At 30.4% G+C, this 14,115-nt stretch overlaps 3 protein-coding genes across 5 annotated transcripts; 1 reads left to right on the forward strand and 2 right to left on the reverse strand.

Annotated features, from left to right (window-relative positions):
• Nucleotides 1-2,769: 2,769 nt before the first annotated feature.
• On the reverse strand, nt 2,770-6,289 carry LOC149055867 (uncharacterized). Of its 2 annotated transcripts, none has more exons than XM_089225736.1 (5): nt 5,877-6,289; nt 5,531-5,796; nt 4,908-5,018; nt 4,706-4,813; nt 2,770-4,618 (listed from the first exon to the last, which is right to left on the reverse strand). In XM_089225736.1, exons 1-5 carry the CDS (start codon nt 5,996-5,998, stop codon nt 4,353-4,355), a joined length of 873 nt encoding a protein of 290 aa, XP_089081862.1. In that variant the 5' UTR covers nt 5,999-6,289; the 3' UTR covers nt 2,770-4,352. The 2 variants fall into 2 exon arrangements, with proteins under 2 accessions (XP_089081862.1, XP_089081861.1); XM_089225735.1 differs by having other exon boundaries at nt 4,908-5,051; nt 5,877-6,282.
• A 732-nt stretch (nt 6,290-7,021) lies between these two features.
• On the forward strand, nt 7,022-10,545 carry GatA (glutamyl-tRNA(Gln) amidotransferase subunit A, mitochondrial). Of its 2 annotated transcripts, none has more exons than XM_015524754.2 (8): nt 7,022-7,309; nt 7,384-7,612; nt 8,300-8,492; nt 8,550-8,678; nt 8,750-9,131; nt 9,209-9,429; nt 9,861-10,066; nt 10,152-10,545. In XM_015524754.2, the coding sequence occupies exons 2-8, from the start codon at nt 7,444-7,446 to the stop codon at nt 10,304-10,306; spliced, it is 1,455 nt and encodes a 484-aa protein (XP_015380240.2). In that variant the 5' UTR covers nt 7,022-7,309; nt 7,384-7,443; the 3' UTR covers nt 10,307-10,545. The 2 variants fall into 2 exon arrangements, with proteins under 2 accessions (XP_015380240.2, XP_015380248.2); XM_015524762.2 differs by having other exon boundaries at nt 7,022-7,265.
• Nucleotides 10,283-11,771, reverse strand: zetaCOP (COPI coat complex subunit zeta). Its single transcript, XM_015524774.2, has 5 exons — nt 11,600-11,771; nt 11,287-11,532; nt 11,086-11,219; nt 10,547-10,637; nt 10,283-10,462 (listed from the first exon to the last, which is right to left on the reverse strand). Exons 1-5 carry the CDS (start codon nt 11,615-11,617, stop codon nt 10,415-10,417), a joined length of 537 nt encoding a protein of 178 aa, XP_015380260.1. The 5' UTR covers nt 11,618-11,771; the 3' UTR covers nt 10,283-10,414.
• Between the last annotated feature and the right edge of the window lie 2,344 nt (nt 11,772-14,115).

Genomic DNA, 14,115 nt, shown 5'->3' on the forward strand with positions numbered 1-14,115 from the left:
CTATCGTTGTATGATTTTTAAGAGGACGCCACACCCGCATGTGTTGTCTCCGTCTTACAAACGTATAACATAGCAAAATCTGTTTAGCGCGGGACAACTTTACTCCCTTTGTATTTATAGTAGAATTACCAAAATTCCACAACGCATAGGTAAGAACTTTATCTGTGTCATAGCGTCGTTATTATTTTGATAACATAAATATAATTAAAGTTATAAGCTTAAGAAAATACATTTATTTTTTATTTTTTTCATTAAATTACTTAAAATTATTGGTTTGTGCTATCAAAAAAATAACGACGCTATGACACAGATAAAGTTCTTACCTATGCGTTGTGAAATTTTGAAAATTCTATTATAAATATTGAGGGAGAAAAGTTGGCATAAATTCACTTTAGCTATCCAGCACATTTTTTGAATTTTTTTTCGAAATATACGCATTTCTGGGAGTTAAGAACGATGGTGCAAAAAAAAATACTGCGCGGACGCCATTATTTTGGAAGTTATAGCCATCCAAAGTTTGCGATTTTACGTTAATACGCATGCGCACAACACTGCTTTATAATGAGCCGTGGAGCGTAGCGGCGTATGCCGATACACGCGTAATCACTGCAACTTTTAAAGTTTTAATTGACATAACTTTTGAGCGAATGACCACGCTAACGGTCATCGAGTATGGCGACCGGAGTCGGTAGGCGACGGGAGGTCCCTTGAGTTTGGCGACCGAAGCCACCATGCTTATGTTATCGAGGTACTTTAACTAACAAGGTTAAAATTACTTGTTAGGTCATCCGTCTGCCCGCAGGGCAGGTATGCTCTCTCCCCCCCGCGACCCGAAAGGACCCAAAGGGGTCGCCAACCCATCACTTTCCCCCCCAGGTATTTAAGCCCCGGGGGGTTTGGGGGCCGAGCCCCCATTCAACGAGAGGTCCGTAGGACCTTGAGGTTGGCGACCGTAGCCGGTAGGCGAAGGGAGCTACTATGTACTTATGTTACTCTAAGGGCTAGTATTACAATCATGGGTTATCCTCCGATCAGTGTTTAACGGACTGTAAGATGAAATAACCAGTATTACAAACTCCGGTCAACTCTGTTATTGACCGTTAGCTTCCGGTTACGCTTACTAGCCGATGTCGGCTGGTTAAAAAATGTGCTGTACCGTTAATGCATCTGATTGGTTGTTAAATTGTTATGTTTTTGTGATTATTTTGTTATCATTATCATTTTTAATTATTCCTCAATAGTCAATACAACAATCTAAATTTTATTGCGAACAATATTATTATTTAATTTTGTTTTCGGTTTTCGATTACACCGACTTTTTATTATATAATAGTATATGTTGTACTATTACTATTTTTACTATGGACGCACAAGACTATATGGACGTTGACGACTATTCAGACGCCGACGAAAGTGACGAAGCAATCGATGATTTTGATCATTTGGCGGAACTTGTGGCTTTCCCTAGGCGTGCTAAAATTATTCGCAAACGACCTGACCATTTTAAAGTATGGAGAGATGATGAGTTTTTGAATAGGTTTCGTTTGAACAAAGATACCGTCAAGTTTCTCCTACGTATAATAAAACCAAAAATTGAATCACAAACCAGTAGGTAAGTGTGTATTAAAATATTTTTTTGTTCAGTTATTTGATATACTATTTGTTTATTTTGGTGCTCCTCCAATTTAAAATTGATCTTTGTAATAATAGTCCATAACCTGCAAATTATGAATCAATACCAACTATTATAAGGTTTCTTATAATAATATAAATTGAATCAAACCTAAAATGTCACATCCTAATTCTCTCATCCACATCTCTAACATGTTACATCCTAATTATGCATTTAAATAAGTTTAACACTTGTGTAATAAATAAAATATTGCATTTAATAATATGTTCCTTGTATTGGATTTTTTCCAATTTTTTACTATTCTACATCTTGTTGGTATAGTACATCCAATGTGTGTTGATTGTTTTACTTGCTTGGTTGATTTTCTAAAATATTTTACCAAGAAGTTGTAGGCTGAACATTTATTTTGATAGGAAAAATGTTTACCTGGAAAATCTATTGATTTTGGACCACCTCCACACACTTTTTTAAAATTACTTGAGATAGATTTTAATGTGCTGCTTATTTTTCCAATTTGAATAGTAAATTGGTAAACATAAGCAGTAAGCACATATATACAATATACTTTTATAATCTATTTGTTTATCAATTTTTATTTTATATAAATAGTATAGTTTTTAATTGTATAAATTTATATTTTACAGAAATAATGCAGTAACACCTAGTCAAAAACTGTTGATGACGTTGAGGTATTATGCAACTGGTTCTTTCATAGCAACTTGTGCAGATTTTGCTGGAATTCATAAAACTACTGGTGGTAAAATTATAATAGAAGTGTCAAAGGCCATAGCAGCACTTAGACCGGATTTCATTCACTTTCCAACAACTGATGATGAAATACGTAAAGTTAAGCAGGATTTCTTCAATATTGCGAAATTCCCATCATGTATAGGAGCGATTGATTGTACTCATATTAAAATAAGATCCCCAGGTGGTAATGATGCAGAAATTTTTCGGAACAGGAAACAATTTTTCTCTATGAACGTACAAACTATTTGCGATTCAAAATTGATAATACAAAACATAGTTGCTAGGTGGCCAGGTAGTAGTCATGATGCGAACATATTTCGGAACTCTGCTATTAAACAACGTTTTGATAATAGAGAGTTCAAAGATTGTGTTTTAGTGGCTGACAGTGGTTATCCAATGCAGTCTTATATGATTACACCTATGTTAAATCCAATCACTAACGTTGAAAATACTTTTAATGAGTCACAGATCCGTACTCGAAATCCAATAGAAAGATCATATGGTGTCTGGAAGAGACGATTTCCAATATTGAGTTTAGGAATAAATGTAAGAAACTTGGATACAGTACAAGCCATTATAGTGGCTACAGCAGTACTGCACAACATTGCTCGTCAGTTTGGAGATGATGAGCCTAGAGTTACTGAAGAACAAGAAAATGAAATTGCACTAACATTATTTGAACAACCTCATGATATCAACGATCAAGGAAGAAATCAATCAATACATAGAAACCGCTTTTTAAATTATTTTAATACTTTATTGTGACCAGATTGAACAAAATAAAAATTAAATTGTAAAACATAAAATCAAAAGCAATGCTAATTTCCTTCTTATATATTTATCTACTTGTACATTTTAAATTAGAAATAAAGGGAATTATTATTTAAAAAAAAATGTATTTATATATTATTTAAATATTTTGGTTAGTTTATTTTGCTTAATTTGATAAATAACAAATTCCTTAGTGGAAGAAAAATATCAAAATCATAAAATATGTAAGTACAAATTTTTAACGAGTAATAAAAATAACAATAGTATTTAACAATTAACAAGTACTGAATAATACAAAATAATCAAAAAAAACTGTATTTATACATTATTTAAATATTTTGTCTAATTTGATAAATAACAATTTCCTTAGTGGAAGAAAAATATCAAAATCATAAATGTAAGTACAAATATTTAACGAGTAATAAAAATAACAATAGTATTTAACAATTAACAAGTACTGAATAATACAAAATAATCAAAAAAAACTGTATTTATACATTATTTAAATATTTTGTCTAATTTGATAAATAACAATTTCCTTAGTGGAAGAAAAATATCAAAATCATAAATGTAAGTACAAATATTTAACGAGTAATAAAAATAACAATAGTATTTAACAATTAACAAGTACTGAATAATACAAAATAATCAAAAAAAACTGTATTTATACATTATTTAAATATTTTGTCTAATTTGATAAATAACAATTTCCTTAGTGGAAGAAAAATATCAAAATCATAAATGTAAGTACAAATATTTAACGAGTAATAAAAATAACAATAGTATTTAACAATTAACAAGTACTGAATAATACAAAATAATCAAAAAAAACTGTATTTATACATTATTTAAATATTTTGTCTAATTTGATAAATAACAATTTCCTTAGTGGAAGAAAAATATCAAAATCATAAATGTAAGTACAAATATTTAACGAGTAATAAAAATAACAATAGTATTTAACAATTAACAAGTACTGAATAATACAAAATAATCAAAAAAAACTGTATTTATACATTATTTAAATATTTTGTCTAATTTGATAAATAACAATTTCCTTAGTGGAAGAAAAATATCAAAATCATAAATGTAAGTACAAATATTTAACGAGTAATAAAAATAACAATATAGTATTTAACAATTAACAAGTACTGAATAATATAAAATAATATTCAAAATCATCAAAAAAAAAAGTCCACTACAAATCACTGAATTTTAATTTTATACTGGATTTTTGCAATGCAAGTAGTTCCATTTCTGATGCATGTTTTTCTACTTGAAATTTTATCCTATCTTTTACTTCTTGTAATAATTCCTGTTCTCGATTTATTTTCAGCTTCCATATTTCTCTTTTAAATTCTGCTTCTTCGCTTTGTAAGTTTGATTCCTGCTCTGTCAGTGAAGCTTTTTCCTGTGCCCATTTTGACAACTTGTCTTGAAAGAGCCTCTTTCTCTTTGTCGGGCCTAAAATCATTAATAATTCGTACAGTTTATTTGATTTGAACAATGAGATAATTTTAAAATTACATAAACACATTTTTCAATAATTACCTGATTTAGAAAGTTCAACATTGTCATTTGGGGATGTTCTTTCAAACGATAATGGAGCGGATTTTGGCTGCCTTAGCATTCCAGGTGTATATTTTGCCCAAGACATTCCTGACAAAAGTAGTGAACGAAAAATGTATCTAATAAGCTAGTTATAAACAAATGTATGGTAAAAATATAAACAAAGTACAAAATAAATCTTTACCTGGTTCAGTGGACTCATTTTGAATACAACTATCTGAAGTCTGCTCTTGGAATGTACTGTCTTGATCATAATCACATCTCACTACTTCTACTTGATACTCATCTACTCCATCTATTTCAATTTGATTAGTGTTAGAAACTATCACTAAAATGAATATCATAAAATACATTAATTGTAATTAATTGTAATACGTCACATTAATATATTTTTAACTTTGACTAATCAGAAGTAGCTACTAGATTCTATTTGCTACCAGACACTACCCTCAACGTTTAAAATATTTTTAAAATTTAAATTACAAACTGAGTACCTATATTAAATTCATGAAATAATAAATTAGTAGGAGGTGGAGTTGCCACCTATGGCCACCTTAAGAATTTTCTTTCTATTGATATTTATTTATTCTATATTAAATGGTATTAATATTTTAAAATTGAATTTTCCCCTCCTATGGCCAACGTAAAAATATTTTTTATTTTATTTAAAAATGTACATTATTAATACCTATATATAATACATAAATAATAAAAGTTAATTAATAAAATTATTAAATCTAAATATTACTCTGGCCTGTTTAAATCTCAATTAATCTAAATTAATTTTTAAATCTAAGTATTTATTACCTTCATCGTCACACCAGTTAGAAGTCAATCCTGATGCTCTTGTACCCAAAAGAGCCAATACACGTTCATCAACAGAACCAAAATCTGCCAAAACAGCTTTACCACCTCCAGTGCTTGAAAGTTGCTTTCCATTTTGCACTTTTTTTTTCTGAGCTCGTCTACATATATTTTCAAATTTGCATTTCAAGACACTCGCTGGTCTAAATTGATCTGTAATAACTGCGTTGAACTCGGATTCTATTTTTGCCCAGTGTTCTTTCTTTTTCCTGTAATGTAATATTTGGACCAGTAAGTAAAAAAAACGTGATAATTATTAAATATTATAAAAAAAACAAAAGAAACTTACATATTATTCACGTGGTCGGTAGTCTTACACTGAATAACAGACCAGTGTTTCGAAATTAAATTCATCAGTTCTTCTTCCTCAGCAAAACTAAAGTTTTTACTTTTTGATGGTTTTTTATCCATGTCGTATATTAATTACACGTTCACTAATTATAAAATTACCTATTTTATAAATTTTAACTATAAGTTAAAATTTAAAATAAAACTAGTTATGAGCTTATGACACGCAGTGATATCTGGATAACACTGATAACAGTTTAAACTTTTTTTAATGATAGTGGTGGTTAAAACAGTGGATTACCGAATCGAACTCTGACGGGGTATTGTAATACTACTTTTCTGATAACGGACCGTAAAAGACAAAACCGTGGTTAAATTGATAACCGAGGCGTAAACGGACGATCAGGTAACCGAAGATATAATCATGTATTGTAATACTGGCCCTAACTGGGCATCGAGTCCGTTGACTGGAGACGGTAGGCGGATTTCACCATTATTCTTAAGTCGTTAAAATACGTAAAAAAAAAAATTCAAAACTAATTATAGCCTACTGTAGGCGTTGCGCTCAGAATTAAAGCAGTGTTGCGCGCGTGCGTATTAACGTAAAATCGCAAACTTTGGATGGCTAAAACTTCCAAAATAATGGCGTCCGCGCAGTTTTTTTTCCACCATCGTTCTTAACTTGGAGAAATGCATATATTTCGAAAAAATAATTCAAAAAATGTGCTGGGTAGCTAAAGTGAATTTGTTCCGAAAAGTTGTCCCGCGCTAAACAGATTTTGCTATGTTATACGTTTGTAAGACGGAGACAACACATGCGGGTGTGGCGTCCTCTTAAGAATTGTATTGAATCCCAGCTAACCCTAACCCTATGCCCTAGCCTAGCCTTTAGCTTATAGTGCTTATACCATTATACCTAAATACCACAGAACAATATGTCATTACGATTGCAGTATCTATTCACTATTGTCATAATATTATATAATCTATAATATTATTTATTCCGTGACACAGAACATATAAAGTACAATCTTATAAACTTTATACTTTATATCACGGTTAAAGATAGAACAATATTATGCTTTAATCGTGCTTTATATATCATGATATTGATAATAGCATTGATAGTGATAACAGTTTGTCTGGCAATAATTGCGATTCCGGCCTGTGGCCTGTGGGTTCCGGACGTTCTGGTCGTCAGTCTGAGGCATAGACACGCTTCATGATATCCCCGCGAAAATTAACTACTATATTATTATAACCAATATTTTAATAATTATTATGATGATTATATTCCATTGAAGATTAATTAAAAGTAAACGTGCCGGTGTGTGCTTGGCGCCTACCTACTACCTGTAGTACAACGCGCACTGTGCAGACTTACTATATAGTAAGCTTTTACGATTAAGCACTTCTCGGTTTTCAGTTTCTCACGTGCGTCTGTTACTACTTGCAACCAACAAATATAATAATCTAATAATAGGGATTGTAAAAATTATTTTTTTTAGGTCGCCAACGTAATTGGTCGTGGAGGTGTACAACTACACACGAGCTAATATTTGGGCGCAATGATATCGTTGCTGAAGAAGCGGCTTAGGGATCGAACGCTGTCGGCTGTAGATCTCTACGCCAAGACGTTGAACGATATTGAAAATAAATCTGATCTCAATGCGTTTGTGCATATCATACGAGATGGAGACCAGCGAGCAGCAGAAAGCCATAAACGGTTTCAGGATGGTATGCATTTACTCATATTAAATAACTAATATTGAACACCATACCGTCTTAACGTTGGTAACCATAGTTGTTATTCCGTTACATTTTAGTTGCTGGTATATTTTAGAAATCATAAGCTTTTAAATTAACGAGAAAGTACCTATCTGTCAGGATTGTCATTTAAATATTTGCTAGGGTAGGTAGGGAATATTAATGACTGACCCAAAAATTATACAAATTTAAAATATATTAAATAAAATGCAGTTTATTACCAAACTGTTATTTTTATTCTCAAGTCTCAATTTACAAAATAGGTTTATTTTGTATTTGTGTATTCATATATTTCCTGAAATGTTCAAATTTACATTCATTTTAAACTAAGAACAAAAACTAGCCATTAATGAATTAACAAGCTAACTGATGGGCGGTAATAGTGGCTATATAGTGGGTCCCAAAATAACAGTCTTAACTATTAAATATTTAATAGCCTCTAGGTTATTTCTATATATGCTACTGGAAAGTAGTCATATTCCTCTATTAATATTGGAAAAGTATCAATTACTGACCGCTAATGAAAAATGCTACAATGATGTGATAGTGCATCTAAATAATACTAGGTATGAATAGCCTGAAGAATATGACATTTTATTCTTGCACTATTGAGATTACATCCTTTGGTGGTAACAACTAACAACTGTTTATGCTCAGGTACACAGAGGCCACTGGAAGGGATTCCGATTGCAGTCAAAGACAATTTCTGTACTAAAGGTGTGTTCACAACATGCGCATCAAAAATGTTACAAAACTTTGTACCGGTTTATGATGCTACAGTGGTAGAACGTTTAAAAGCTGCTGGGGCAATAATTATCGGCAAAACTAACTTGGACGAATTTGCCATGGGGTAGGTTTAATTTTTACAAATTCAATATTTTATAAAAATTGGATTTTTTCTATCAAGTTCTGGCACCGTAGATTCAATTTTTGGTCCCACTAAAAATGTATGGCGTTCGAAACTCGACCAACGGCACATTGCAGGTGGTAGTTCTGGTGGCAGTTGTGTAGCAGTGGCTTCGGGAATATGTGTAGCGTGAGTATTAAAAAGATGAGTGTAGTATTATGTATGTTAAGTCCATAATATTATGTTTTTGTAAAAATTAGTGCATTAGGATCAGATACTGGTGGATCTATAAGAAATCCTGCTTCATATTGTGGTGTAGTTGGTTATAAGCCTAGTTATGGCTTATTATCACGTCATGGTTTGATACCTTTAGTAAATTCAATGGATGTACCTGGTATTGTGGCTAAGACTGTTGAAGATGTGGTCACTGTGCTGAGTGTGCTAATTGGACCAGATGCAAATGATTCAACATGCGTAGACACGAATTTGGATGTAAATTCATTTAAAACAAATTTTTTAATAGAAAAGTGTCGTATTGGCATACCCGAAGAATATCATTGTGAGGGTTTATCTGATGAAGTTAAAGAAACATGGGATTATGTTGCGAACCTCATTAATAATTCTAAAGCCACAGTAAACAAGGTATGACTTAAATATTAAAATATATTTATAAAATATTTTTAGATAAAGCTTTTAAATATCCTAATTATTTTCTATAGGTATCAATGCCTCATACTAGTGTTTCAATAGCCACTTATTCAGTATTGAATGCTTGCGAAGTAGCAAGTAACATGTCACGGTACACAGGGCTTTTCTATGGTTATCGATCAACAAATGATCACAAATCATTTGATTCATTAATCTCTACCAGTCGAATGGAAGCTTTAGGAGAAGTTGTAAGGTCTCGAATTTTAAGTGGAAATTTTTTTCTTTTACGAAGGTAAATTTGTTAGAAATTATTTGGACAGTATACAATGTTATGTTACTTGTGTTCTAACACAAATGTTTATGAGAAACTAATAATTTTGCAGGTAATTTATATTTTTTTTCATGCTTTTCTTATCTTCCAAACATTTTTATTCATAGCACAAAGTTATTTAAAAAATAATGAATACTTTATATTTCATTACTAATTAAATTGTTTATAATTTTCTATTCGATTATTTAATGATATTATACGTCATGATTGTTTATATCTGTAACTTGTATCCGGACTGATAGTATCTAGATGCAACTTACCAGTGTCTTTAATTGATAAATGATGAAAAACATTTGCAATTTACTAGTTCTTATTAATTAAGGACACAAGCAATATTATACTATTATTAAATGTGTTTATGGGCTGTAATGTAGTTTATTAATTGTTTTTAGTAATTATGAAAAGTATTTCATGCAATCATTAAAAGTAAGACGATTGATATCAGATGATTTCAAAAACTTATGGAAATCTAACTACGACTTTTTAGTTACACCTACTACATTAACTACCGCTCCATTAATATCTGAATTTAAGTCTTTAGATAACCGTACACAATGTGCTACACAAGACTATTGTACTCAACCAGCAAATATGACCGGTGAGTGTAGAATTATTGAATATTGTTCTATATTATAGTATTTTGATTTATTGATTAAACTATAATATCCAATTTGACATTCTAGGTTGTCCAGCTATTACTATACCAATAAAGTTATCAAGAACTAAGATGCCAATTAGTATACAAATAATGGCATCAAATTTTGATGACATAAGATTGTTGCAGTTTGCTAATTGGTTAGAAAAAACAATACAATTTTCTGAAGTTCATGAAAGTTGAATGTGTATTAATTTTAAGTTATAAATATATTGTATTATATAAACAATGGAAATAATGGTATGTATTATGTTAACATCTTATATAGGAAAGATTTTGATGAAATGTGCACTATTTTAATAATGACCATTTCAACTGCTCTTTAGCTGACTGGAAAACCTAAACAAAAATAACATATGTAAATGTATTAGAATAATGCAATTATGTATCACTGGAATACTAATTATATGATAGATAGCTTACTTGTGCTACTGTTTGTTCTCCAATAGGTATATCATCGGTTCGTAATGCTACTCTCTGTACAACTGCCCCAGAATCAGCTTCCAATATAATACTATAAAAAATATATTTCTTAAGGCTCAAATATATTTATGTTACCTCAAAGGTAGTGACAAAATTAAACCAAATATAATATCACTACTACTGTGGCACTGTCAGACAAAAGAACTTTATTGCTACCGTAGCAGTGTGTGTGTGGACATTTATTAATCTAGGACTGTAGAATAGATTAAAATAGCGGTTTCCAACCCATGGGCCTTTAGGAATGTGGTACTGGGCCGCAGACATATGTCAAGTATCTATGCCAAATGAAAGTTTTTATTTCAATCAACATCGACATTTTTATGTGATTTTATACACGTATATAAGGTAAGTGGGCCTCAATGTTTTTTTCACGTTATTGGTGGTCCGCACAATTAAAAAGATTGGGAATCGCTGGACTAAAACATAAATTCTCAATTCTACCTACTCATATTACAGTTATAAGATATGATGTATTTTACCCATTATCGCAAATTTCATCCAATGCCAACATAACAACATCCAAGTTGTCAAGTACAACTCGTTTTTCCACATTTTTTCTTAATATTTGACTGATTGAATCATACATACATTGTAAGACGCTCATCAATAACAACTGAAATATAAAAATGCTATGTACAAAGTATGCAATTTACGTGATAAAATCCTAACAGTGTACTTACTTCATTCTCATGTGAACTTCCCATGACGTAAAAAAACAGATCCACATTGCTTCTGTAAAGACATGTAATCCCATCCAGCATGATAATTTCTGCATTTGCTCTGTGAGTGCGGTTGAATAGGTTTTTTTCAAATGCTTTTTGTTCTTTAATCGTTGGAAATATATTGTCATCATAGTATTTGGCCAGTATGCGATTGCCATCATTGTCTAAAATAGCCAGGCCTTTCACTGTATACAAAGTTGGTTCCTGGAGAATGATAAGTTCATGAATATCGAGTTAATATAATGTTTTTCACTTTCAGTGGTTAACTTACCAGTAACGAAAAATCCATTATTAGTGTATTAAATATTTAAAATTCTTAACCAAAAATATATTGACACGTATCGTATGATTTAATTAATTGAATTTGACAAATCGTCAATATTTAAACATTTAATTCAATTTGACAATTTATATTATAAAAATTTTAAGTTGTTCGTTATCAAGTTATCTACATTTGTGGACGTCGCCGATTGCTACAATCACGGTGCACTCTATCAATATTTGATACGTGTTATCATGGAATGAAAAACTACCACTCTATTTATCCTTCAAGAAACGACTGTGAAGTGTGAACAATATTATTATTTTTTTATTATAAATTGAATGCTATAATATAGTAGTTATCGTAAAGGGTGTAAAGATATTAAAGGATTTAAAATAACCGTGTGGTATATATTATAAGATTTTGTGTTTTCTGATATAGTGATATCTCTTCCACGGCTGTTGTAAATACTAGACCACTCATAGGTACTACAGTTTTATTCTGCGTACGAACATAAGAAAATAATTTTTTAATGTTCATGATTCTGTGTTACAACCGTCATATCAATTATCTAGTCCTATCACACTAAGGTATGGAAACAGTAAACACATTTCTTTAAAAGTAAACATGTTTTCTGGCAGGTGACGGGTTATAAGTCAATGATAATAGGTAGCAGGCACACCATATATTTTGTGAAAATAGTTCGGAAATGATCAACGGAATCCACGGCGGTGTAGGTACATGGTCTATCTATTACTTATTAGTGTAATTATTTGGAGCCTGGACTGCTGAGCTGGATGCATATATTCTCAACGTTAGACGTGTCCGATAGTATTAAATATGGTTTCGAAACTTGTCTTGCTTGACGACGAACATCTCGAAAACTTAGAAAAGGTCACTCCGGCGATTGAAATTGAAATTTATATATATATTTTTATGCGTAGGTATATTGCAGAAATTCCAATTTCTGCTGTAAGTTGAAACGTTAGTAATACGTTACAAATAAAACTATAGAAGCCAAGTTTGAAAAATTTGTGGGCTGATAAAGCTCACGGATTTGTTCAAAACGATCCGAAAAAAGCAGCGAATGATGATGGTATCACACTGCATGCAGCGTTAGGAAAACAGCTAATTTTCTGATTATCGAGGTCAAGACAAAGCCTACTAAAAAACTGAAATCATACCAAAGTACTAGCTAATAATTAGAAATTAACTTTATCTAGAAGAATATAAGGCTTAGCTTATGGGCAGTAGGAGAACCACTTATTTGATAATTTCGTTTAAATATGAACTTAAAATGTCTGTAAAAAAAAAACAGTTTATATATTTTTAGATTTTTTAGTTACATTATACACTATTTTTAAAGAATCGTTTTAAATTTTCAATTCTTAGCTATTCAAATGAAATTCATATAGATTTTAAGCTACAAATAGTTTGAAAATTGTCAAAGTTTTGATAAATATTGTCGAAATTTGAACTTTAAATACTCACAATATAAAATTTTTCCTATGAAACTTTAATATTATTTAATTGCTATTAGGTATAACTATTTATTACGAAACTTGTATCTAATTTTCAAGCCGTTATAATCAACGAATAAAATTGTATTGACATATTTATAGAATAAAAAACTAAATGAATTTTAAATTTCAAATGTTTATATAAATAACTTTATAAGAGTCGAAATAACTTAATATAAGTTTATTTTGAAAAGCTTATCATGTATAGAAAATGATAAAATGAACATTTGATGAACATTTTAAGTAACTGCGGTTAGTACTTTTTTATATAAATAAGAAAATCGTTGTATGAGAATTTGTTAATTTACGGTTGAATATTCAATATTTAACTTCAAACTTTTTTTGTTTTGTGGAATGTAGAAAAACTTAAGAGAATTTACAAAGCTTACATATAAATATAAATATTTTTATGAATCTCTATCTCGAAATAGTTTACCAATTTTCGTGATTATGATGGATTTTTTCAAAATTTTAACTTCAGATGCTTATAAAAAGTTATTTTGGACATTCGCATTTTCACTAATAAAAACTTATGAGGAACATTGTATTATATTTTCTAGTTTTTGATCGAGTGAAAATTTTTGTATCATAAAACATTTAAAAAAAATCTATTAAACTTGTTTTTTTCTTATGTCTTACTCCACGACCCATCTAATGTACCAAATAGTGTGTTACTAATGTTTGTTTGTTTCGGTAGTTTTAGTTTTAAAATCGAACAAATTTAAATAAGTAGGGCTTATCTGTAGTAGGAACCTTTACGCCATCTGAAAATATATAATATAATAAAACATACTACCCAGTATAAGTATAGGCACCTACATTAGGTACCAATTTACAATTGATTAGATTGTCTACTATTTTGTGTTGGTATGTCGAGGAATAATTAATGGCCACCAGGCCACCTGAATTATAATATACCTAATCGATTTTGCGTTTATAAATATTGATATGCGTTATGCATTTAATTACATTTTAGTTCCTATATTTGATGTTTCACGCTGTAAG

This window comes from Diuraphis noxia, unplaced genomic scaffold (genome assembly GCF_037042655.1).
Source record: "Diuraphis noxia isolate RWA-SAM2 unplaced genomic scaffold, SU_Dnox_SAM2 contig0004, whole genome shotgun sequence".
Lineage (NCBI taxonomy): Eukaryota > Metazoa > Arthropoda > Insecta > Hemiptera > Aphididae > Diuraphis > Diuraphis noxia.

Coding starts and splice junctions, on each gene's coding strand:
- GatA (XM_015524754.2), top strand. CDS start 7,444: ATGATATCGTTGCTGAAGAAGCGGCTTAGGGATCGAACGCTGTCGGCT. Junction 8,493..8,549: donor TTGGACGAATTTGCCATGGG/GTAGGTTTAATT, acceptor TTTTCTATCAAG/TTCTGGCACCGTAGATTCAA. Junction 9,430..9,860: donor AATTTTTTTCTTTTACGAAG/GTAAATTTGTTA, acceptor AATTGTTTTTAG/TAATTATGAAAAGTATTTCA.
- zetaCOP (XM_015524774.2), bottom strand. Junction 11,220..11,286: donor GAAGTTCACATGAGAATGAA/GTAAGTACACTG, acceptor TTTATATTTCAG/TTGTTATTGATGAGCGTCTT. Junction 10,463..10,546: donor GAGAACAAACAGTAGCACAA/GTAAGCTATCTA, acceptor ATTTTTGTTTAG/GTTTTCCAGTCAGCTAAAGA.
- LOC149055867 (XM_089225735.1), bottom strand. CDS start 5,998: ATGGATAAAAAACCATCAAAAAGTAAAAACTTTAGTTTTGCTGAGGAA. Junction 4,814..4,907: donor AAATGAGTCCACTGAACCAG/GTAAAGATTTAT, acceptor TACTTTTGTCAG/GAATGTCTTGGGCAAAATAT. Junction 4,619..4,705: donor TGTTGAACTTTCTAAATCAG/GTAATTATTGAA, acceptor TAATGATTTTAG/GCCCGACAAAGAGAAAGAGG.